This window comes from Cryptomeria japonica, chromosome 10, assembly GCF_030272615.1.
Source record: "Cryptomeria japonica chromosome 10, Sugi_1.0, whole genome shotgun sequence".
NCBI lineage: Eukaryota > Viridiplantae > Streptophyta > Pinopsida > Cupressales > Cupressaceae > Cryptomeria > Cryptomeria japonica.
The window spans coordinates 459634125-459652945 of record NC_081414.1 but is presented as its reverse complement, the minus strand read 5'-3'; the positions used below and the strand labels follow the sequence as shown (position 1 = coordinate 459652945).

Here is an 18821-nt window from a genome sequence, read left to right as displayed (position 1 = left end):
AGCCATAGGCTTGTAGTTGTATTTACCTTTGGTATTTGTATGAAACATTTGATGATGATCATATGATGACATGGATTTTTTATTCCACGAGTTTTGTAATATTGTATACATTTGACAATATTTATATATCTATGTTTGTTATTTCCTTCAATTACAATTTGCGTTTATGCTTATGTGATTGATGTATACTTGTGTATGTAATCAAATGAGCCAAGTTTGATGATGTTATTGTGTCTTTAAGGTGTATTCAATAAAGGGTTGCCTTAAACAAGTTTTAAATCTTTAAAAATCTCTAAATTTCTTAAGTTTTTCAATTTCCCGAGTCCAACCGAGTCTAAAGCCAAGTCTGACTCCGATTCCCGAGTCCGAGTCCGATTCGGCCTTGCCAAGTCTGAGCCGAGTCCGAGTCCCATTTCTTTTGTTCGAATCAAACAAAATTTCAAGGACAATGAGTCCAGATGAGGGTCAAATTTCCACTTGAGGACAAAATTACAAAGGAAGGGATAAATCAATTCAAATTAAGATCAATAACAAAATTATTCAGATGGGCATCAAATTTCCACCAAGTGAAAGAATGGAAAAAGATAATGTGGATGTTTTGAGGACTGATCTGTCCATATGCAGATAGATTCCCCACCAAGGTTGAAATAAAGTTTGTCACATTGGTGTTTGATCCGATACTTGTTTGTTTTACAGGTTTACTACAAGGAAAGAAAGCACAATGATCAAGGCTTGAGGTGAAGGAGGATGCATATTGCAAGGGAACTCAAATAATGTGGATAAGGAAGATCAACCCTTCAAAGATTGGATGAGGATTTCAGAACAGAGATTAAAGAAGGCGAAGATGAGGACTAGATCAATCATGAAGAAGACTTCACCTTGATGGTGAACAAATAAAGAAAAGCAAGTTCAAGACATGAGCACAAAGGATCTCACATCAAGAAATCAAGAACAAAATCAAGAAATTTCAAAGTCATTGAACGTTAAGAAGGAAATAGTCCAAGGAATTCCCTAACATAAAGATGAAATGCAAAGTATCATAAGGAATTCCAAACATAATGAAGAAGAAGAAAGTACAAGGCAAATTAACTAAGTCTACAAAGCAAGCTAAGGTGGCATCCTAGTCACCATTCGTTCAATCAAAGGGTACCAAGTCAACATTCATTCAAGGAGGGAATAGGTGACACATGGCGCTACATCAAATATTATTTATCTTACCTACCCTCATTCCTCATTGGTCAATGTAATGGTGGTTGTAACAAACCCTAATTAGGGTTTCTATCTTTTGATTTTGGCCATTGATCTTGAATCAATCTGAGCCATTCATTGTAATAAGACCTCTATATATACCCCACTACAGATTTTTGAGAATTGTCGGTTATATGTTGCAGATTTGAATACAAGTCATTGTTCGAATTCATGGTGATTTTGTTCAAGTGTTGTATGCATTTATGGTTCTCATTGCCTCCAAGTTAGATTAGAATTTTAGATTAGGATTTACTTTCAAGTATTTTAGATTGAATGAAGAAATTTGTTGAATGTATTTGTGTGGAATTCATTTAATCCATACCACTAGCCTCTTGCTGATTGTAAATGTGCCTTGCATGGTCAATTGGAAATTTATGCAAACTTAACTTCAATTGTTATACATCCATTGTTATGCATTGCCTTGAATGGTATCAATGTTTGATGGTAATGATTTGAACATCCATGAAATATACATTAGATGATTGCACTAAGCTTGTGTCAAATTGTTCGTTTTGAAGGTGAGACCTTGCCTAATAGGATTCCATTGAATCATTCACCCTTTTCTCGCATTCTTAGGATTAGATTAGTCTTCGTAAACCCCCTTTCCTTTTGATCTTCTTTGTTAGATCAGTTAATCCCACATTCCAACAACATCCAAGTATTCTAGCATTCATGTACAACGTAAGTCCCCTTGTGATTTCAGCATTATGACATCAAACCATTGAGCTTATCCACGAATCAAGACTTGACATTTCGTAACCTTGGAGTTGTCTCATTTGATCGCGAAGCATAGCATTTGAGAGACTTTGTTCAAGAGAGGATAAGATACCTTGGTATTTTATTCTGTGTTCGCATGTGCATAAAACACACATCAACACTACCAAGGCTCCAAATTTAGGTCTTTGCCTTCCCTTAGCTCCACCTAATGGGAGGGATTCAGTTGACTCTACAATTGTGGGGCCTCCTAGGCATGATGTTGCGCCACTTGACTTTCCTCAAGAGCATCTAGATCCACATCTAGATGAGTTTGCTCCAAATATCCCAGATGATGTTGTTCATCCTAGAGCAGATGATCGTACTTCTACTCTCTGGCCTAAGTGGTGGGCCATGACCATTGGTGATCTTCGTGGAGATGAACTAATTGAGGGTAGATCAACTAGAGGCAAGAGAAAGTAGAACATAGTTAATTTTTCTCTTATGGCCAACATTCATACTATTTATGAGCCTCAGAATTATTTAGAGGCTAAAGGTGTACCTGAGTGGGAACAAGCTATGGCAGTTGAGCACCATAGTCTTCTGAAGAACAACACTTGGATGTTATTCGATCTTCCACCAAGGAAGAAGCCCATTGGTTGCAAATGGGTGTATAAAGTATAAAGTTGATGGAACCCTTGATAAGTGCAAGGCTCGGTTAGTAGCAAAAGGGTTTTCACAGAAGGAGGGCATCAACTATGAGGGGACAATTGCTCCCACAACCAAGATGAGTACTATTCGGCTTGTCCTTGCTCTATCAGCTCAGTTTGGATGGAAAGTCCATCAAATGGATGTCAAGAGTACTTTCCTCAATGGTGATTTGCAGGAAGAAGTCTACATGACGCAACCTCCAAGTTTCAAGGTTGTTAGTAAAGAACACCAAGTATGCAGACTAGTCAAAGCACTCCATGTCCTCAAATAGGCTCCTCGTGTATGGTACATAAAAATTGATAAGTACTTGATTGATCAACGCTTTCAAAGGAGTCCTTTTGATCCCAATTTGTATGTCAAGCATACTAGTAGTGATATTCTTCTTCTAGTCATCTATGTTGATGATCTGATCATTACTAGTAGTACAGCACATTTGATCGAATAGGTCAAATAGAATTTGTGCCAAACTTTTGATATGACAAATTTGGGACTTCTCCATTATTGTCTCAGTTTAGAGGTTTGGCAGACCGATAGCCACATATTCATTTCTCACTCAAAGTATGCCAAGAGCCTGTTGGATAAATATTGGATGCAAGAATGCAAACCTACATCTACACCTATGGAGATGTGGCCGAAATTGTCAGCCAACTCGGGTTCACCTGTAGTGGATGAATCTTCATTTAGGCAATTGGTGGGCAGCCTCATCTATCTCACCGCCACTAGACCTGACATCAGTTATGTTGTGAGCTATATTTCTCGCTTCATATCAACCCCAAAAGATGAACATTGGGTTGCAATGAAGCATGTGCTAAGGTATGTGAAGGGCACTCCTGATTTTGGCAATTTGTAGAGTAGAAGCAAGATCCTAGGCTGGTTGGTTTTATAGACTCAGATTGGGCAGATTGTGTTAATGACAAAAAGTCAACTTCTGAGTATGTTTTCAACTTGGGCACAGGTGCAATCACATGGACCAACAAGAAGCAGCAAGCAATAGCTCTTTCCTCGACTAAAGAAGAATATTGGGGAACTGTTAAAGCAACTTGTGAGGCAATTTGGCTACGTAGGATGCTTGCAGACATGCAAATGTCTCAACCAAGACCTACTCCCTTGTTTTTTGATAAACAAGGGGTTTTGTTAGCCAAAAGTCCAATCTTCCATGAGCGGACCAAGCATGTGGACCTTCGTTGTCATTTCATCCGCAAGCATGTTGAAGATGGATCAGTGATATTGCAATACATTTCAACAGAAAATCAGACTGCATATATCCTCACCAAGTCTCTGAGCCCGACAAAGTTTGTCAAATTTAGGGGGGCACTTGGTATAGTAGATAGAATGACCATTAAGGGAGGGTATTAGAATATTTAATTATATTTTAGTCAATTATCTTTAGTTCTTTATTAATGGTTATTTAGTTTTTTAGTTCATTTAGTTTTTTAAGATTAACTATTGCTTCTTTTATTAGAAGGCGTAGTTAGCTTTTTAGTTTTTAGCTTTTTTAGCTTCAGTTGAACGGTTTGTTCTTTTTAGAACGCCGTCTTCTAATTCTCTTTATATATGTTGTATATTCGTGAATAAAGCCTTCAATTATTTTTCAGTACCATCTTATATTCTTAGTTTCCTATGTCATTTCCAGTTATGCCATTCTGGTAGCAGTCATACTGTTTATATTGCTGATTTCATTCATAAGAAAGGATACAAAATCATATTGAATGACATTTATTTGTTGAAATCATTTGGTATCCATCCCATTATATTGGTTTATTTGACTTGATCTACCATACATATTATGGAAGTTGTATAAGTATTTGCTTGTGTGAGGCATCGTACACTTTGCAGAGGGGGTCCTACTATCTTGAATGGAATTAAAATATGCATTTAATGCTGATTTTACTTCCAAGTTTCTGCCATACCAATGCTAGACCTGATCACAGCTACTAGGAAATATTGAAGGCTACCGTACAATTTCAAAAGAGAAAATACTATTGGTGGCTGTTGTATAGTTGAGTACTCTCATACCAGTCCAATACATGGTTGCACTTAATTTTCTACTGCTATACAATCTCAACTGATTGTATCATTCCAGGCATCTAATTTCAGGTTCACTTTAGTTGTACTTTGCAATATTAATATGCATGTTGCCATCCTCGATTGTTGTCTATTCATTGTTGAGCAAGGTTTGGCTGGATATTATTATTCATGATGTTATTGGCTACATCAAATATCTCGACCAGCATTTTATCACTATTCAAATGGCTGCAATAACTATATTAACAATGTGGACCTAAGAGGTTTCAGAATTCTAATATTCTGGAGTAATATCAACAGTCACTAAGATTTCAGTTTACATCTGGTAAGAGGCAGATTTGAGGGTCATATTATTGTTTACATCAGAGGTACATTTGTAGCCGCATACTAAATTAATTCACATTTTTTTTAGGCAGTTGTATTGACTGGATTTAATCACTATTGTTGAGCATAGAGATGAGCAATTGACTGTAAAATTTCAGCAGCTGTCCGTCAGATTTGATATTGACATTGTTATTGTACTGATATTGAATTCTGGAAGGCATAGCCACCAAGTTTGATAAACAATTTGTTTTGTTATGGAATTCTTACTTACAGAACCAACTCTTCCTCAGCATTTGGATATGAAACTACCTGAATTATTGGTTGTATTACTTGCCAGGAGCAAGCATACTGATTATTACTGTTTGTAACCTAAACATTATATACTCTCAGCTTGCCTTGCCAAGATCCTGATGATCAAAACATGTGAGGGTTCTTGCATTAATATTGAAAAATTGCCAAGAATTCAAAATCTTCAATTTGGGACATTACAAACGAGGTCACTGAAAACTGTTGTACAGCAGTACATTGTGAGATAACAAATCTAAGAAAAAATGCATTATACATAAAAAGTACAACTATACAAACCAAATCAACTAAAATGGACATAGATGGTACTTAAGATTTTTGGAAACAACATTATTCACCTAATCGTTTGTAAGAATCTATGGCAACATGATATGACAAAAGACACGAGATGGCTCAATGATCAATGAGCATACAGATAATAGGATTGATCACAACAAGTACATCTCAATTGGTGATAATCATCCAAATAACCCGAATGCATATCCTAATGATAACTCAAAATTATAAGTACTTGGAATCCCATCCAGATTACATAACTAGTTCTAGGTATTAATAATGGATTTCAGCATCACTAGTTTTTCAAGGTCAGCTTGCTCAACTAGTGCATCGATATTTCTTTGGATAGGATAACTCCTTTTGGGTAGTCCCTAGGTGCCCCAATTTCAAGGGGTGTTTCTATTAGATGCATAGAGATGGAAAGAAATGTCATCAGAATTCTCTTAATGCCTAGAGATGTCGGTTTATGTAACAGGGATGCATTTTTGGTAGGGGAGACAAGTACCAAGGGTAAACGTACAACTCTCTTGATAACCATGATTATTACAAACTTACTTTTTTCCTTTCTCAGAACACTAAATTTTTTCTTACTTTTGGATTATGAAGTTGAAAAGTTCAATACAATTTTTTGGACGTTACATTCATTCATCAGTGTGTCTTGCATTTTTATTTTAGCATGAAGGTATCTATGAGATTAGTTGATTTTGTTTGGAATAAAATAGCCCACTTAAAGTAGATCCAATTTTTCATCAGTTGGAAGTGTAGGGTTTCAACAACAATCACCTTATATTCCATTCATTATCATCATGGACTGGAAGATCACATGCAGCAGCTACCTCTGCTTCTTCCCTAACCCTTGCTGCAGCATCTCTTGCAGGCTTCATCTGAATGTATTCTTGCTGCAGTGAAATACAAAAACTCAAATCTAGCATTTTCTTGAATTAATGCATTACAAACTAGTCTCTTTCTCTTCAATGAAAATAAGAACAAACCATTTATTAAATGCACAGATTTATCGACCTTAAACAACTGTTTGAACTAAACAACTAAGGATATACCTGACGTTCCCGACAAGCTAAATTAGAACATTGGGGATTTGGCAACATCTCCATTGTTGGAAAATAATCTTTAAGAGAATTGTATCCCTGCATTCACTTAAAATGTGTTAAAATGAAAACTAGTGTTACAAACCAATACCATGAACATTCCTTACAAGAGATCCATTCTAAACATTTACGTGTATTCTATTAGATAAAAATTCACACAAATTACTTCGCAATGTCAGTTTATTTAATAAATTGGAAAGAGTACAATATGGCTCTGTAGAGCAACTAAGAGTTACAAAGCACAACAAAAAGTATTTCCCAGAGAGTACCAAGTATCACAAATGCAAATCAAACAGTCCAAATCGCTCAACTAGAGCAACTGAGAAAGAAGAGATGCATCACACTAGTACAAAAACCATGGCACATCTTCAGTCAAATATAGCACCCAATATATAAAGCACAAAATTAACTCTTTATCATCTTCTTCTTTTTCTCAGCAGCCTCTTTTTTCAGCCTTGATAATAGTTTTGATTTTCTTATCCAATTGAGCCATGGTATGGTGCATAGATTTCCACAAACACCAATCAAGAAACACACTAATAGGTACACCATCATAGTTGCCTAGCTCAGACTTAGGCATGACGCATTAAAACCAGAAGAATCACTGTCATCAACCTCTTTACCTTTATTTTTCTGATGATCCTCTTCAATGATACTTAATGATTTCTTCTTCAGGCTTGTCTACCTGAACACTAATCTACAACAATAAAAGAAAAATAATAACTTCTATAGAGAAGCCAGTAAGGAAACATTGATTGGCAGAATAAACCAAATTTTATCAAGGAAACATGACTTGTTTTCAGACTACCCAATGCAACTAAACAAGATATCCCACCAAGAAATTGACAATTTACCAAACCTTCTAGCCCAAATTAGAAGAAAATAGTTCCAAACAATTCTAGCAAAAACATAGTCAAAAATTAATTGCTACATGGAATCAATTTCCCCACAGATAAGACAATTGAAAGACATTAACAATGGATGGTTTTCACTAACACCCAACTTCCTAAGAATGAGAAACCATCTAAATATAAACTTCTTCGGCAATAGAAGCAGACCATAAAAACTTAATTCTAGTAGACTCCAGTGAAAGATGCCGACTTGGAGATGAACCAATTCTACTTTGTTTTGTTTCAAATACTGAAAAATTGATTGCTCAAAATAATCAGATTATCTATTCAACGATATACAAGTGTATATATAGAGATTACAAGACAACGTTCTAAATTAAGAACAAGTCGTTTAAGTGAAAACTAATAAGCTAAAAAGCTTAAAAAGCTAAATAAAGCTTAATAATAAAAGGCTAACTATACGTCTTTAATAAGAAGCAATAGTTTCACTTAACGCACTAACAAAGCTAAATAAGTCGACTAAAAAGCTAAATAGCTAAATAAGTTGACTAAAAAGCTAAATAGCTAAATAAGTCGACAACTAAGATGACCATTAAGAATAGAAGATGACCATTATAGAAGATATTAATATTATTTTAACAAATACAATCTTTGACCAGCGTATTGTAACTTGGAGTTTTGAGGGAGTTTTGAGTGTAATGCATTTTGGGGGGGTTTTAGATGATAGAATGTATGATGCAATGTAGAAATGCAAGCAATGACAAATGACAACTACTGAAACTAAATTTCAGAATGTCTGATATATTAACAACAATTAACAAATGCAAAGAATAATTGAATTTCAACACTAACATGCCAAATTGGCCTACCAGGGGTCCAATGCCTTGCCTGGAGAGCTTCTTTATTGACTTTATTGAAGGAAAATACTGCTACAGGAGCTTCCAAAGTGCATTAATAGCTCCAATGAGTTTTATTCTTCTAAACAATAATTATCGAAAACAATTGAATGGATGGTTGGCAAGTTTGAAGCTTATTCTGAAATCTTGCCAGGAGAGATCACCAAATTGACCCTTAGTTTCCCTCTAATTTGCTGATATCATTCAAATGTGCCCTAAATTCATAGAAGAGATCATTGATCTGCCCTGGTGACCTCCTAACAATGATTTTCCAACCAATAGCTGCAGCTAAATTCCCTTTATTAATTTATTTGCATCCCACAAGCTGATTGGGATGGTACGGCTAACCTAGGAGAGGTACGGCTGGCATGAATAAACAATAACTTGCTGAAAGTGTCAACCAAAGTGCTCAGATCTGATAATCAGGCTGCAACCCTGTTGTAGCTGCTAACAAATACTATGTTTTGGCCCTTATTGGCAAAATATGAACATTCCAGGCAAAATCAGTAGCTTAAATATGAGAGGGATTTCGTCCTCTCACCCAAATCTGAAGGTTTTCGTCTCCAAATTCAGTTTAGACACCTGCAATAGACGTTGCAGACCTGCAAATACCAAATAGCTCTCAAAAATAATATTTTTCCAATCATAGATGTGCAAAATGAGCTCCCAAACACCTTTAATTTTCAGCCCAAACCCTACTTTCGAATTAGGGTTTCATTTACCCTTTTTAAGTAATAAAATAACTTTATTTTATTTGCAAGACAATCCCTTTAGAAGTTTGATTGGCTAGAGGGGTCAATTATTCATTGAATGGGGTCAAAATCACTTAAACCAACTCCTCCAAGTTGCCACACCTAGGAAAGGTGTTATGGCTTTTATTTAATAATATAATAAGATAAGTGATTAATATAATCACCTTTCAATTATTTAATCAACTTAGGAAATATTTTAATATTTCCTATTTTATTCATCAAGTGCTCAAATAAACTCAAAACTATAAACTGATCGATGCCATCTACCTGTGGATAATGCCTGAGCCACATAAGCCAACTAGTAGTTCTCCCCTAAAATCTAGGGATGCTCCTAAAAAGTAGGAGACTGGACCTGTCAACCTGAAACTGAATCCCAATGGTCCTCCTCTGCTGTGTGCACCTTTAGGATGTCTGTTATTGAACTAGGAGTTCTTCCTGAAAAATAGGAGCGCCTCCTAAAAAATAGGAGATGCACTCAAAGTCTCCAAAATGTTCCCAGAGTTCTTCGAATGCCCCCTAGACCACTCCCAGTCAATCCCTAAAAAATAGGGATCCTTCCTAAATTTTAGGAAACTGTCGTCAACTGCTCCAAACTACCTGAAAAAGCTCATGCATGACTCTCTAAGCCTCTGAGTTGGTTCCCTCGAGCCTCCACACTCTGCTGGCCTACGAAAACTAGATAATAGACCAACCCCGCTAGAAATGTTGTTACTAAGGAAGGGCAAAAATTGGGGACATGACATCCAGAGCTTCAACACCATTTACTCCCCAAAGAGAGTTCAAGTGGCAGTGAAAATTTTCACATCTTGGGCATAATATATTGTTATATACACTTTTGAAAGTAGATTCTAGCAATTTATCCCACACTTCCAAGAAAAAAATTTCCATAACTCGATATTATAGTTTCTTTCCAGCACTAGACAACCATTACCAACAGCTTCTAATGGGCTTCTCTTAAGATCTCCTTTGTCATACCTTGTTTTCTTGTTCTGGTTCCCTTTTGCTTCTTCATTTGATGTTGCCTCTATTATATGTATTTGGCTTTCCTTTCCACATATGTATCCTGGTCCCTACTTCTCTTTGCATTTGTAGCAGAAGTATTCATCTTAAAGGCCCCTTTGATTGCAACTATGCCATGGCCCCCATACCTCTTTACATTTAAAGCATAACTTTTTGTCTTGGGTTTCATCTTGTTTACAAGTGTGTCCTCGTTCCCATTTCTTCTTGCAATCAAAACACAGTCCTTTTTCATCCTTCATTCTTCTTGATCATTATAAGAGAGGTATGCGCTCTTGCACTTGTCTTTCTCATACGACGGCTTATCTTTTGATGTCATCTTATTAAAGCGATCATTTTCCTTTTCTTGGGTGGAGTCAAGTCTAGTGGCTTTAAGAATTGCCTCTTGGAGTGTGGTTGGATACAAAGCACGTAATAGACCTCAAGTGGCATCCGATAGTCCTTCTATAAACAAAAAGATGAGCCTTCTTTTTGATATTCTTGGTACCATGACGGATAGTCTTTGAAACCATGCAACATAATCCTCAATGGACCCTGCTTCCTTAATCTTTGTTAACTCCTTGAAGTATTTCTCAAGGTGCTTCTGATCAAACCTCTCAATTAGTTTTTGGGTGAAGGCATCATAGGTTTTTATGTTTTGGTGGTTTTGGGTGACTAATCCATGGTACCACCACTCATGGGCTACTCCCTTTAGGTGTAATGTGGCATTAATGGCATCCTCTTCCACCATTGGGTTAAGAGATAGGTATGTGTCAAGCTTTTGGCTCCATGCTTGGGCTGTGATCTTACTTGATCCATCAAAATTTGGGACTGTTAGTTTGCCTACCTTGTGCTGCAAGTCCCCATTGGTTTGGTTTATTCCCCTTCTTTGTGTGTTCCTGGTTCTAGCCTCACAATATACTGTAAAAGGGATACTTCTCTTAACTTTTGAGTCAAGTCTTGCATATGCTTCAGCAAGATGATCCCAATCAAGGTTTTGTGCATCTATTTCCTCTTCCTCCCTTGTCGACCCTTCCCTTGTTAAGAAGGGAGGTCGGGTTATCCTAGGGGTAGATCTTGATGTTCTGTTATTTTCAGATTGGCTTGGGGTAGTTTCCCTCCCATTTCCTTCTTGTGATCTAAGAGAATTCATGGTGGCATTCAAAGTTTTGTGAGGCTTGGGATGTTTGTTCCATGAAGGTCCTAAACTTTCGTTACATTTGCTTACTTGTTTAGGTGTGGTTGTTGTTTAAGGTGGTTTTCATTTTCTCTCTTTTCTAGGGCCATCAAAGTTCTTTAGCTAAGCATCAACTATTTTAACCCTCAAGTTGGCAGAATCATACTCTGATGCCAATTGTAATGTCCCCTAATTGGGAAGGCCCTAAATTTGCCTTAATTCCCAATTTCCAAGTAAATGGGTTTAAAGTGTACCTTCGCCCAATTGAAACCCTGCAAACAGATTAGAAATTGTTTACAACAACAATTATTCAAATAAGCTAATTATAATAATTGAACATTAGTAAATCCATGGCAGAATTATCAATTCAATCATAGAGCATTAAACATATTTGGAACGCTCAACCATAAGAGAGCATGGGCAAGAGTGACTTCGATGGGGTGCCTCATATCCTCTAACCTAGGCCCAAGAGCAGATATACCATCCCTCTTGGCCTCATGTGGCCCATGCCATCCATATGTGGTCCACCCAGTGAGATGTCCAATTTCCATTCCCCATCATCTTGCAATCCTTTTCCTTCTCTCCATGATTGGTCTCCTGGTATTGATGCACCATGATGGGGGAAAGAAGTTAAATCAGGGTGCCCCAGAATCCATCTCCTCTAGGCCCAAGGACAGTACCCTCTGTACCCCCTTGGCCTCATGGAACAATCTAGTCCCCTCATAGAGGTGGCATACCTAGACGAGTGCCCCATCACCATACCCCTCTTGTAGGCCTACATTCCTTCTACCATGGCTGGAAGTACTTGGAAAATAGGAAAGATTCCAGTATCATACATGTATTTAACATATAATTTATAAGCTACAGAATTCACAAATCAGATGCAGTTTAATGGCTATTGTGATACAATCATAACAGAAATGTATTACTCAATCAGTAGGGTGCAGAAGAATATTCATTAGTGCAGCATTCATTCTATTATATACAAAGGAACTCTTACCAAACAGTTTTAATCAATTGATTAGCTGTATATTCAATGCCTTATCAAGTATTAAGTGCTTTCTTCGATGATCCTCTGATTGCTGGGCGTGCTCTACTTACATCTCTTCATCGAGTAGACAAGTGGTGACCATTCACTAAGGGGTGAGTGCTGGAGTGGTGACGTCCCTTCCTAAACCATGACATCTCCTCTTAACAACCCACATGCCTCTTCATATCATCACACCCTTAATACGTTATTACTCCTAACTAATCACCATCGTTAGAGATTGATCGTAAGAGTCGATCTTTATTGTCTTTAATCCATGGAAGTTCGGCTGTAGTAAATCAACGATTTTCTCCATGAAATTGTGAAGTCTTACCATGCAAGACAATTTCATTATTCGGATCTGCTGTGAAGAAATGTGAGTCACTAATCAAATCGAGGGCATGACATTCTACAGAAAAGGGTTTCCCATGTCATTTTGAAGATCCATGTTCAATAGAGATAAGACTCTCTTGAATGAAAAAAGGACCTCTTCTTGGCTTGATGTTACCATAAATCATCAAAAATTTCTTCAAGGCAATAACAAAGTTAGTGTTAATGTTGTGTAGCTTCGGTCAAATAATTCTGATCGTTGAAATCAAATGCTTAAGTGGCCAATTGGCCTTAAGCATTTGATAGTTGCTTTATCCTTGCAAGTTATGTTAAATTAGCTTATATGTATTGTCACCGAAGTATTTGTAATTGATGATTGGATTTAATACTCATATATTAATATATATTACAAATGTATATATGTATCTATATATACAATAATGTTTGTGATTTACATTATTGATATATATGTATATATAATATATACATACATTTTTGTAATAAAGAAAAAGTTGATTATTAAAACCAATAGTCGATATAATCGACTCGACAAACATTAGTCGACTTAAAGTCGAATTGTTTAATTATACCATCTTTTTTTGGGGGGGGGGGTAAGTACTATCAAGTATGGGGATAGCGCCCTATATTAATATTTAAAAGATTACATAAAATGCCGAGTCAAAAAATGGCATATGCCATCCCTTGTAACCTATCTACTACTAATTGCCACGCAGGGCTTGTAGAATAACAGAAGTGCATTCGCCAACATGGATGACATTGCTGGTCGATTGGTCAGACAGCCACCACTCCTCTGATCGGGTAACTCTCCTAAAGGGTTCCAAGTTTCCGTTCATAACTGCGCAGCGAAACACCTCCCATGCATTCTCGCTGAAGATTCTCATTTTGTCTCGCTCTTCTATCTTCGCCAGATATTTTTCCATAGCATGGTTGTGCCTGTCGTTGTCCGACTCCTCCCCATCCCCCTCAGACAACTCCTCTTCCGAGCTGTCCGACGGCAGGTAGTTTTCCATCTGGAAATAAACTTTTAGGATGCTCAGTCTTTGAGCAGATGGTAAACTTAGAATACAGTTAGCCACTGCGTCCACCAAAAAGGGTTTAACAAACCCGCCGAGAAGCCCAACCATTATTTCACTTGACTCCAGTACATCCACTACCGGGATTAGCGTGGCTTCAAGGACCTTTGAGTCGCACCAGTGCCTTTGATGGTTGAGGGCCACACCTATCAATCCCTCCATGGCGTCATAGGCCGCATCCACTGTGAAAAACAAATTCTGCAGCTGCCCCCTCAGGTCCTCCTCACAGTTAACACACGAGATGCTTCCAAAGAAGGCCATATTTCCACAATTCCTACTCAAAAAAGACAATTCGGATATGGAAGCATACAGAGAGCGACCACTTAAATAGCAGTAAACATCCCAATCTAGAAGCTTCCTCCAGACCGCACTCTCCTCAATGAGGATTGTAGAATCTATCATGAAACCAAGAGATCGGAAAGTGTCAGAGTTGTTTACAGATCTACTGTGTTTTCGGACCACTTGGCTGTATCTCCCGCTACCCTTAGGGTGCAATGATCGAAAACCAATAGTGTCATATCACGCCGCCAAAACTGAAACCGTCGGAGAGACTTTACTGAGCGTGATCTGCTTTGATTAGATCTCAGATTGGTTCTGAGATTGAGTGTATATCAAAAGTGACAGTACCATGAGGGGTGTCAGCGCCCAAATTGGCAACACAGTCCGCCACCCGATTGCCCTCTCTATATGTGTGAGTAATTTCATAATGGTCGATATCATTCAGAAGTCGAGATATGCACGGGACCCATTTGTTTAGGTTCCTACTCTAGAATCCCCTTTTGATAATCCCTTGAATAATAACTAAGGAGTCCCCTTCAATGACTATCTTGGTCATTTTATTGGTAACGCATAGTTTAAGGCCTTCCAAGAGGGCCCGAATTTCTGCTTCATTATTGGTGGCCACCCCCATGGCCCCATAACTGCCCAATAATAACTTACCTTCACTGTTACGAATAACAGCCCCAAAGCCAGAAACCCCGAGATTACCACGACATGCACCATCAAAATTCAACTTCAGCCATCCCACGGGGGGTGCCTTCCATCTGATATGTTTTCTGTTGCCTTTCTTGACCGATAGCTTTGGCAACTGAGTAGGGGTGACCAGGAGCCAATTTTTCTCCATACTTCTGTCCCATTCATTATAGTGTTGGATCTGCTTTCTCTGCTTCCCGTTGATCATTTCTTCTATGGACACTTTGATACAGTCGATGAGTCTGTCCACTGGAAGGCATTTATCTTTAAAAATTCTCCTATTCATTTCCTTCCATAAATGCCAAGCTATCATTGACGGTCCTGTAGTCCAAATGTCACTCCACATAGAAGATCTATTCGAAGGCCACGAGGCAAGGAAATCCTTCAATTTCAAATTCCTAACGGTGGTGTAGTTTATTTTATCTAAAAAACAGTTCCAACAGGCCTCTGCCATTGGGCAAGTATAAAGTAGATGATCAAAAGACTCTTCCGCATTCATACATATGACACATATGCTTGGGCCAGAAATGCCTATCATTTTGAGCCTTTCCCCTATGAGGATTCTGTTATGAAGAGCGATCCATAGAAAAGCGCCAGCTTTGGGGAGAAGTCTATTGTGCTAGCACAGTTTAGATGGCCAATCAGTGTACAGGCCTATTGCCCTTTGGACCTTATATCCCAATTTCACGCAATATTCACCTGACTTCGAACCACACCAGAAGATACTATCATCTTCGTTGGACACAAGAATATTTATTCTGCTAAGTATGGATCTTAGCTGATCGCAAAGTACCTGACATCCAATATCCACCAGTTTCCAATTTCCGATATTACTATTAGAGGGGTCAGTGTCAAAATAGTCCTCAACATAAGAACCGTACCTGTCTTTTATTAAATTGATCCATTCCTGATCCTCAAATCATTCGTTTAACGCTGGTTCACCCTCCCATGAATCCTCCCAGAATTTTGCTTTGTCCCTCGCCCAATATGCCAAGAGATGTGGTCAGTTATCACAGATCTACAATCCCATAGAAAATTCCAAGAAGCAAAGCCTCTATCTGCATTTGCCACTGTAAGGATTCTATCTGGATGATCCGTGTCAAGATACTTCTTTTGAAAGATTTTGCACCTGAGTTTTTTGGGTTCCCGATACATCTTCCAAGAGAGTTTTGCACCGAGGGCAATGTTTTGGTGAACAATTTTCCTTAATCCAGCCCCCCCCCGATTCTTTATTATAACACATCATTTCCCAGTTGATGAGGGGAATTCTGCTAGCATCTTTAGCTCCTTCCCACACAAATTTTCTCAACATGCTATCTAAGTTCTTCCCGATCGCCTGTGGCATTCTAAAGCATGACATGCTATAAATTGGAATAGCTGACAGAACTGATCGGATCATCGTGAGATGCCCAGCCTGTGATAACCATCTATTCTTCCATTGTGATGATTTGGCCACGCAGGATTGTTTCACATCCTCCCACATGTGAGTTTGACGACATCCTTTGTCGATTTTAATGCCCAAATATTTCATAGGAAGTTCCTCTATTTTGATCCCCAGGATACCCGAAATTCTTGTCTGCGTTTGTCTGCAGGTGTTAAAGAGAAAAAGTTGTGACTTATCCCTGTTCATTACTTGGCCTGAAAGTTCCGAATACTGGCTCAAAGTTTCCAGTATGCATCTAGCTTCTGCCACGGAAGCCTCCCCAAAAACCATCGTGTCGTCTACAAATTGAGAATGTGTGATTGCAGTTAGTTGTTCATGGATACAGACGCATTTCCATATCCCTTGCGAGTGTTTTTTCTGAATTAATCTTCCTAAAACTTCTGCCATAATGATGAAAATTGAAGGGGAGAGGGGGTCGCCTTGTCTCAAGCCGTTAGTGGCAGGAAAAAAAATATGCTTTTTCCACGTCCAACTTAACTGCCATTCCTCCAATCTTTTCTTTATGCATGGTGTGAATGACTTCTGAAACTAGGATAATATTGTCGGCTATCTCCCTTCCCGAGGAAAAACCATTCTGATGTTCCGAAATCAGCTTTGGGAGCAAAGCTTTAAGTCTCTCTGCCATAGCTTTGGATATGATCTTGTACAGTGTGTTGCATAGAGATATTGGTCGAAAATCCTTCATAGCAGTGCACTCTGCTTTTTTGGGAATAAGGCATATCAGGGTATGATTTATCTCTTTGACAAATTTTCCACCCTTCCTGAAGTCTTCGACCACCCTCCATATATCAACCCCCATAAAGTTCCAACATCTTTGAAAGAACTCAGCATTTAAACCATCCGGACCAGGCGCCTTGTTCAGGTGTAACGCAAAGGTGGCCGATTTAACCTCATCTAAGGTAAAAGGGGCCATCAACTTCTTTCCATCCTCATCAGATAGAATCGGGTGTATAATGTCATCTAAGGCCGGGAAGGAGGTGGACTCATCCGCCCTACCTTCTCCCTATAGTCCCATGAAGTAATCCAAAGCTACTTGTTCTATTTCTTTAGGAGTATGGACCCAGGAGTTATTCATGTCTTGGATCAAACAGATTCTGTTGATGCATTTTCTTGCCTTTACAGAGGCATGGAAAAATTTGGTGTTCATATCACCCTCAGCTACCCAATGCTCCCTCGTCTTGTCCCTCCAGTACAATTCTTCTCTCCGAAGAATCTCACAATACTAATTCTTAAGGGATTTTTCAGCTTCGAATTCCACATTTGTCATTCCACGGGCCATTACTAATGAGTTGACTGCTTCTAATTCTTCTTCAATCCTAGCTTTTTCTGCGAAGACAGTTTTGAAGGAGGTTCGGTCCCATTCCTTTAATATCCTTTTGACGAATTGTAACCTTTTAGTGAATTTGAAACTAGGGGAACCAGGGAAAACATTACTTTCAATCCACCATCTTTTAATATGACTGAGAAGTGCCGGGTCCAGCCACCACATACTAAGAAATTTGAAATAATTCTTATGCTGCTCAGTGTCTTGCCCTATGTTTAGTGATATAGGATAATGATCCGACCCACTTTGGGGTTCAATAGTAGAATAGATGGAATGGTGGCTAAACAACCACCATTCCCCTACAAAGAACCTGTCCAATCTTTCAGCAATATTCACAAAATCTCGCCTTCTGTTATTCCAAGTAAAGGACCCATTCTTGGGGATGATATCAACCACTTTACAATTGGTAATAAAATCCCTAAAATCTTTCGCCACCTTAGAAGGCTTCCTTAAACCACCCCTTTTATCCTCTACACAAAGAATTACATTGAAATCCCCTGCCATGACAACTTTCCCAAAATCCCATCTAAGAACCAGCTCCGACACCTCACACCACACCTTACGCTTGTCTTCTGTTTTGGTTGGTCCATAGATGTTGAACATTGGGAAACACAGATTTAACTTTTTACATTTAACAGAACACGCCATCCAAAACTCATGGGAAGCGATAATACTTACCTCGATGTGTGACGGGTTCCACATTATCCCAAGTCCCCTTGCCGAGCCTCATGCCTTCTGAAACATACCATCCCAAAAATAGCAAAAATTTTTAAATTCCAGAGCTTTCTCTAGATTTAGCTTAGTTTCTTGCAGCAAAAAAATATCAGACGCAAGCTTGGCCATGGTTCTTTTGACCAAGCGTCTTTTGTCAGGGGCCGCTAAGCCCTTGACATTCCAAGAGGAAATTCTCATCTTTCTCCAAGGGAGGTCTTTCCTCCCTTGGATACTTTAAGATAATCTATAACACTGACAATACCCTTTTCGTGGGCTCTTTGTTCTCTGATAGCTTTGCAGCTTCTGCGACCTTTAGATCCTTTGGCTCTACCCAAGAGTATGTTAGCAGATTGACTAATGCATCTGGGATCCAAAGTATCCAAATCATCCAAATTTTTTGTTTCATCATCTGGCCAAGAGGATTCAGACCCTTCCGCAAAAAGCCTATCCTCCTTGGTATCCTCCTGATTGGGCAGAGAGGGAGGGGATAACAATCCTGTATAAGGAATGTTGTTGAGAATGGGACTTCTGATGAAGTACCGTTATCTTGGGGTA

General features: G+C 38.4%; 1 protein-coding gene across 1 annotated transcript in view; it reads right to left on the bottom strand.

Moving 5' to 3' along the window:
- The window catches only part of LOC131067521 (ubiquitin-like modifier-activating enzyme 5), a 166568-nt gene that overhangs the window by 18948 nt on the left and 128799 nt on the right, over positions 1–18821 (bottom strand). The window contains exons 11-12 of the mRNA XM_058002553.2: positions 6642–6728; positions 6367–6482 (exon numbers count right to left, since the gene is read on the bottom strand). Of these exons, the coding sequence (XP_057858536.2) occupies positions 6367–6482; positions 6642–6728 (203 nt within the window). The remainder of the gene's footprint in view (positions 1–6366; positions 6483–6641; positions 6729–18821) is intronic.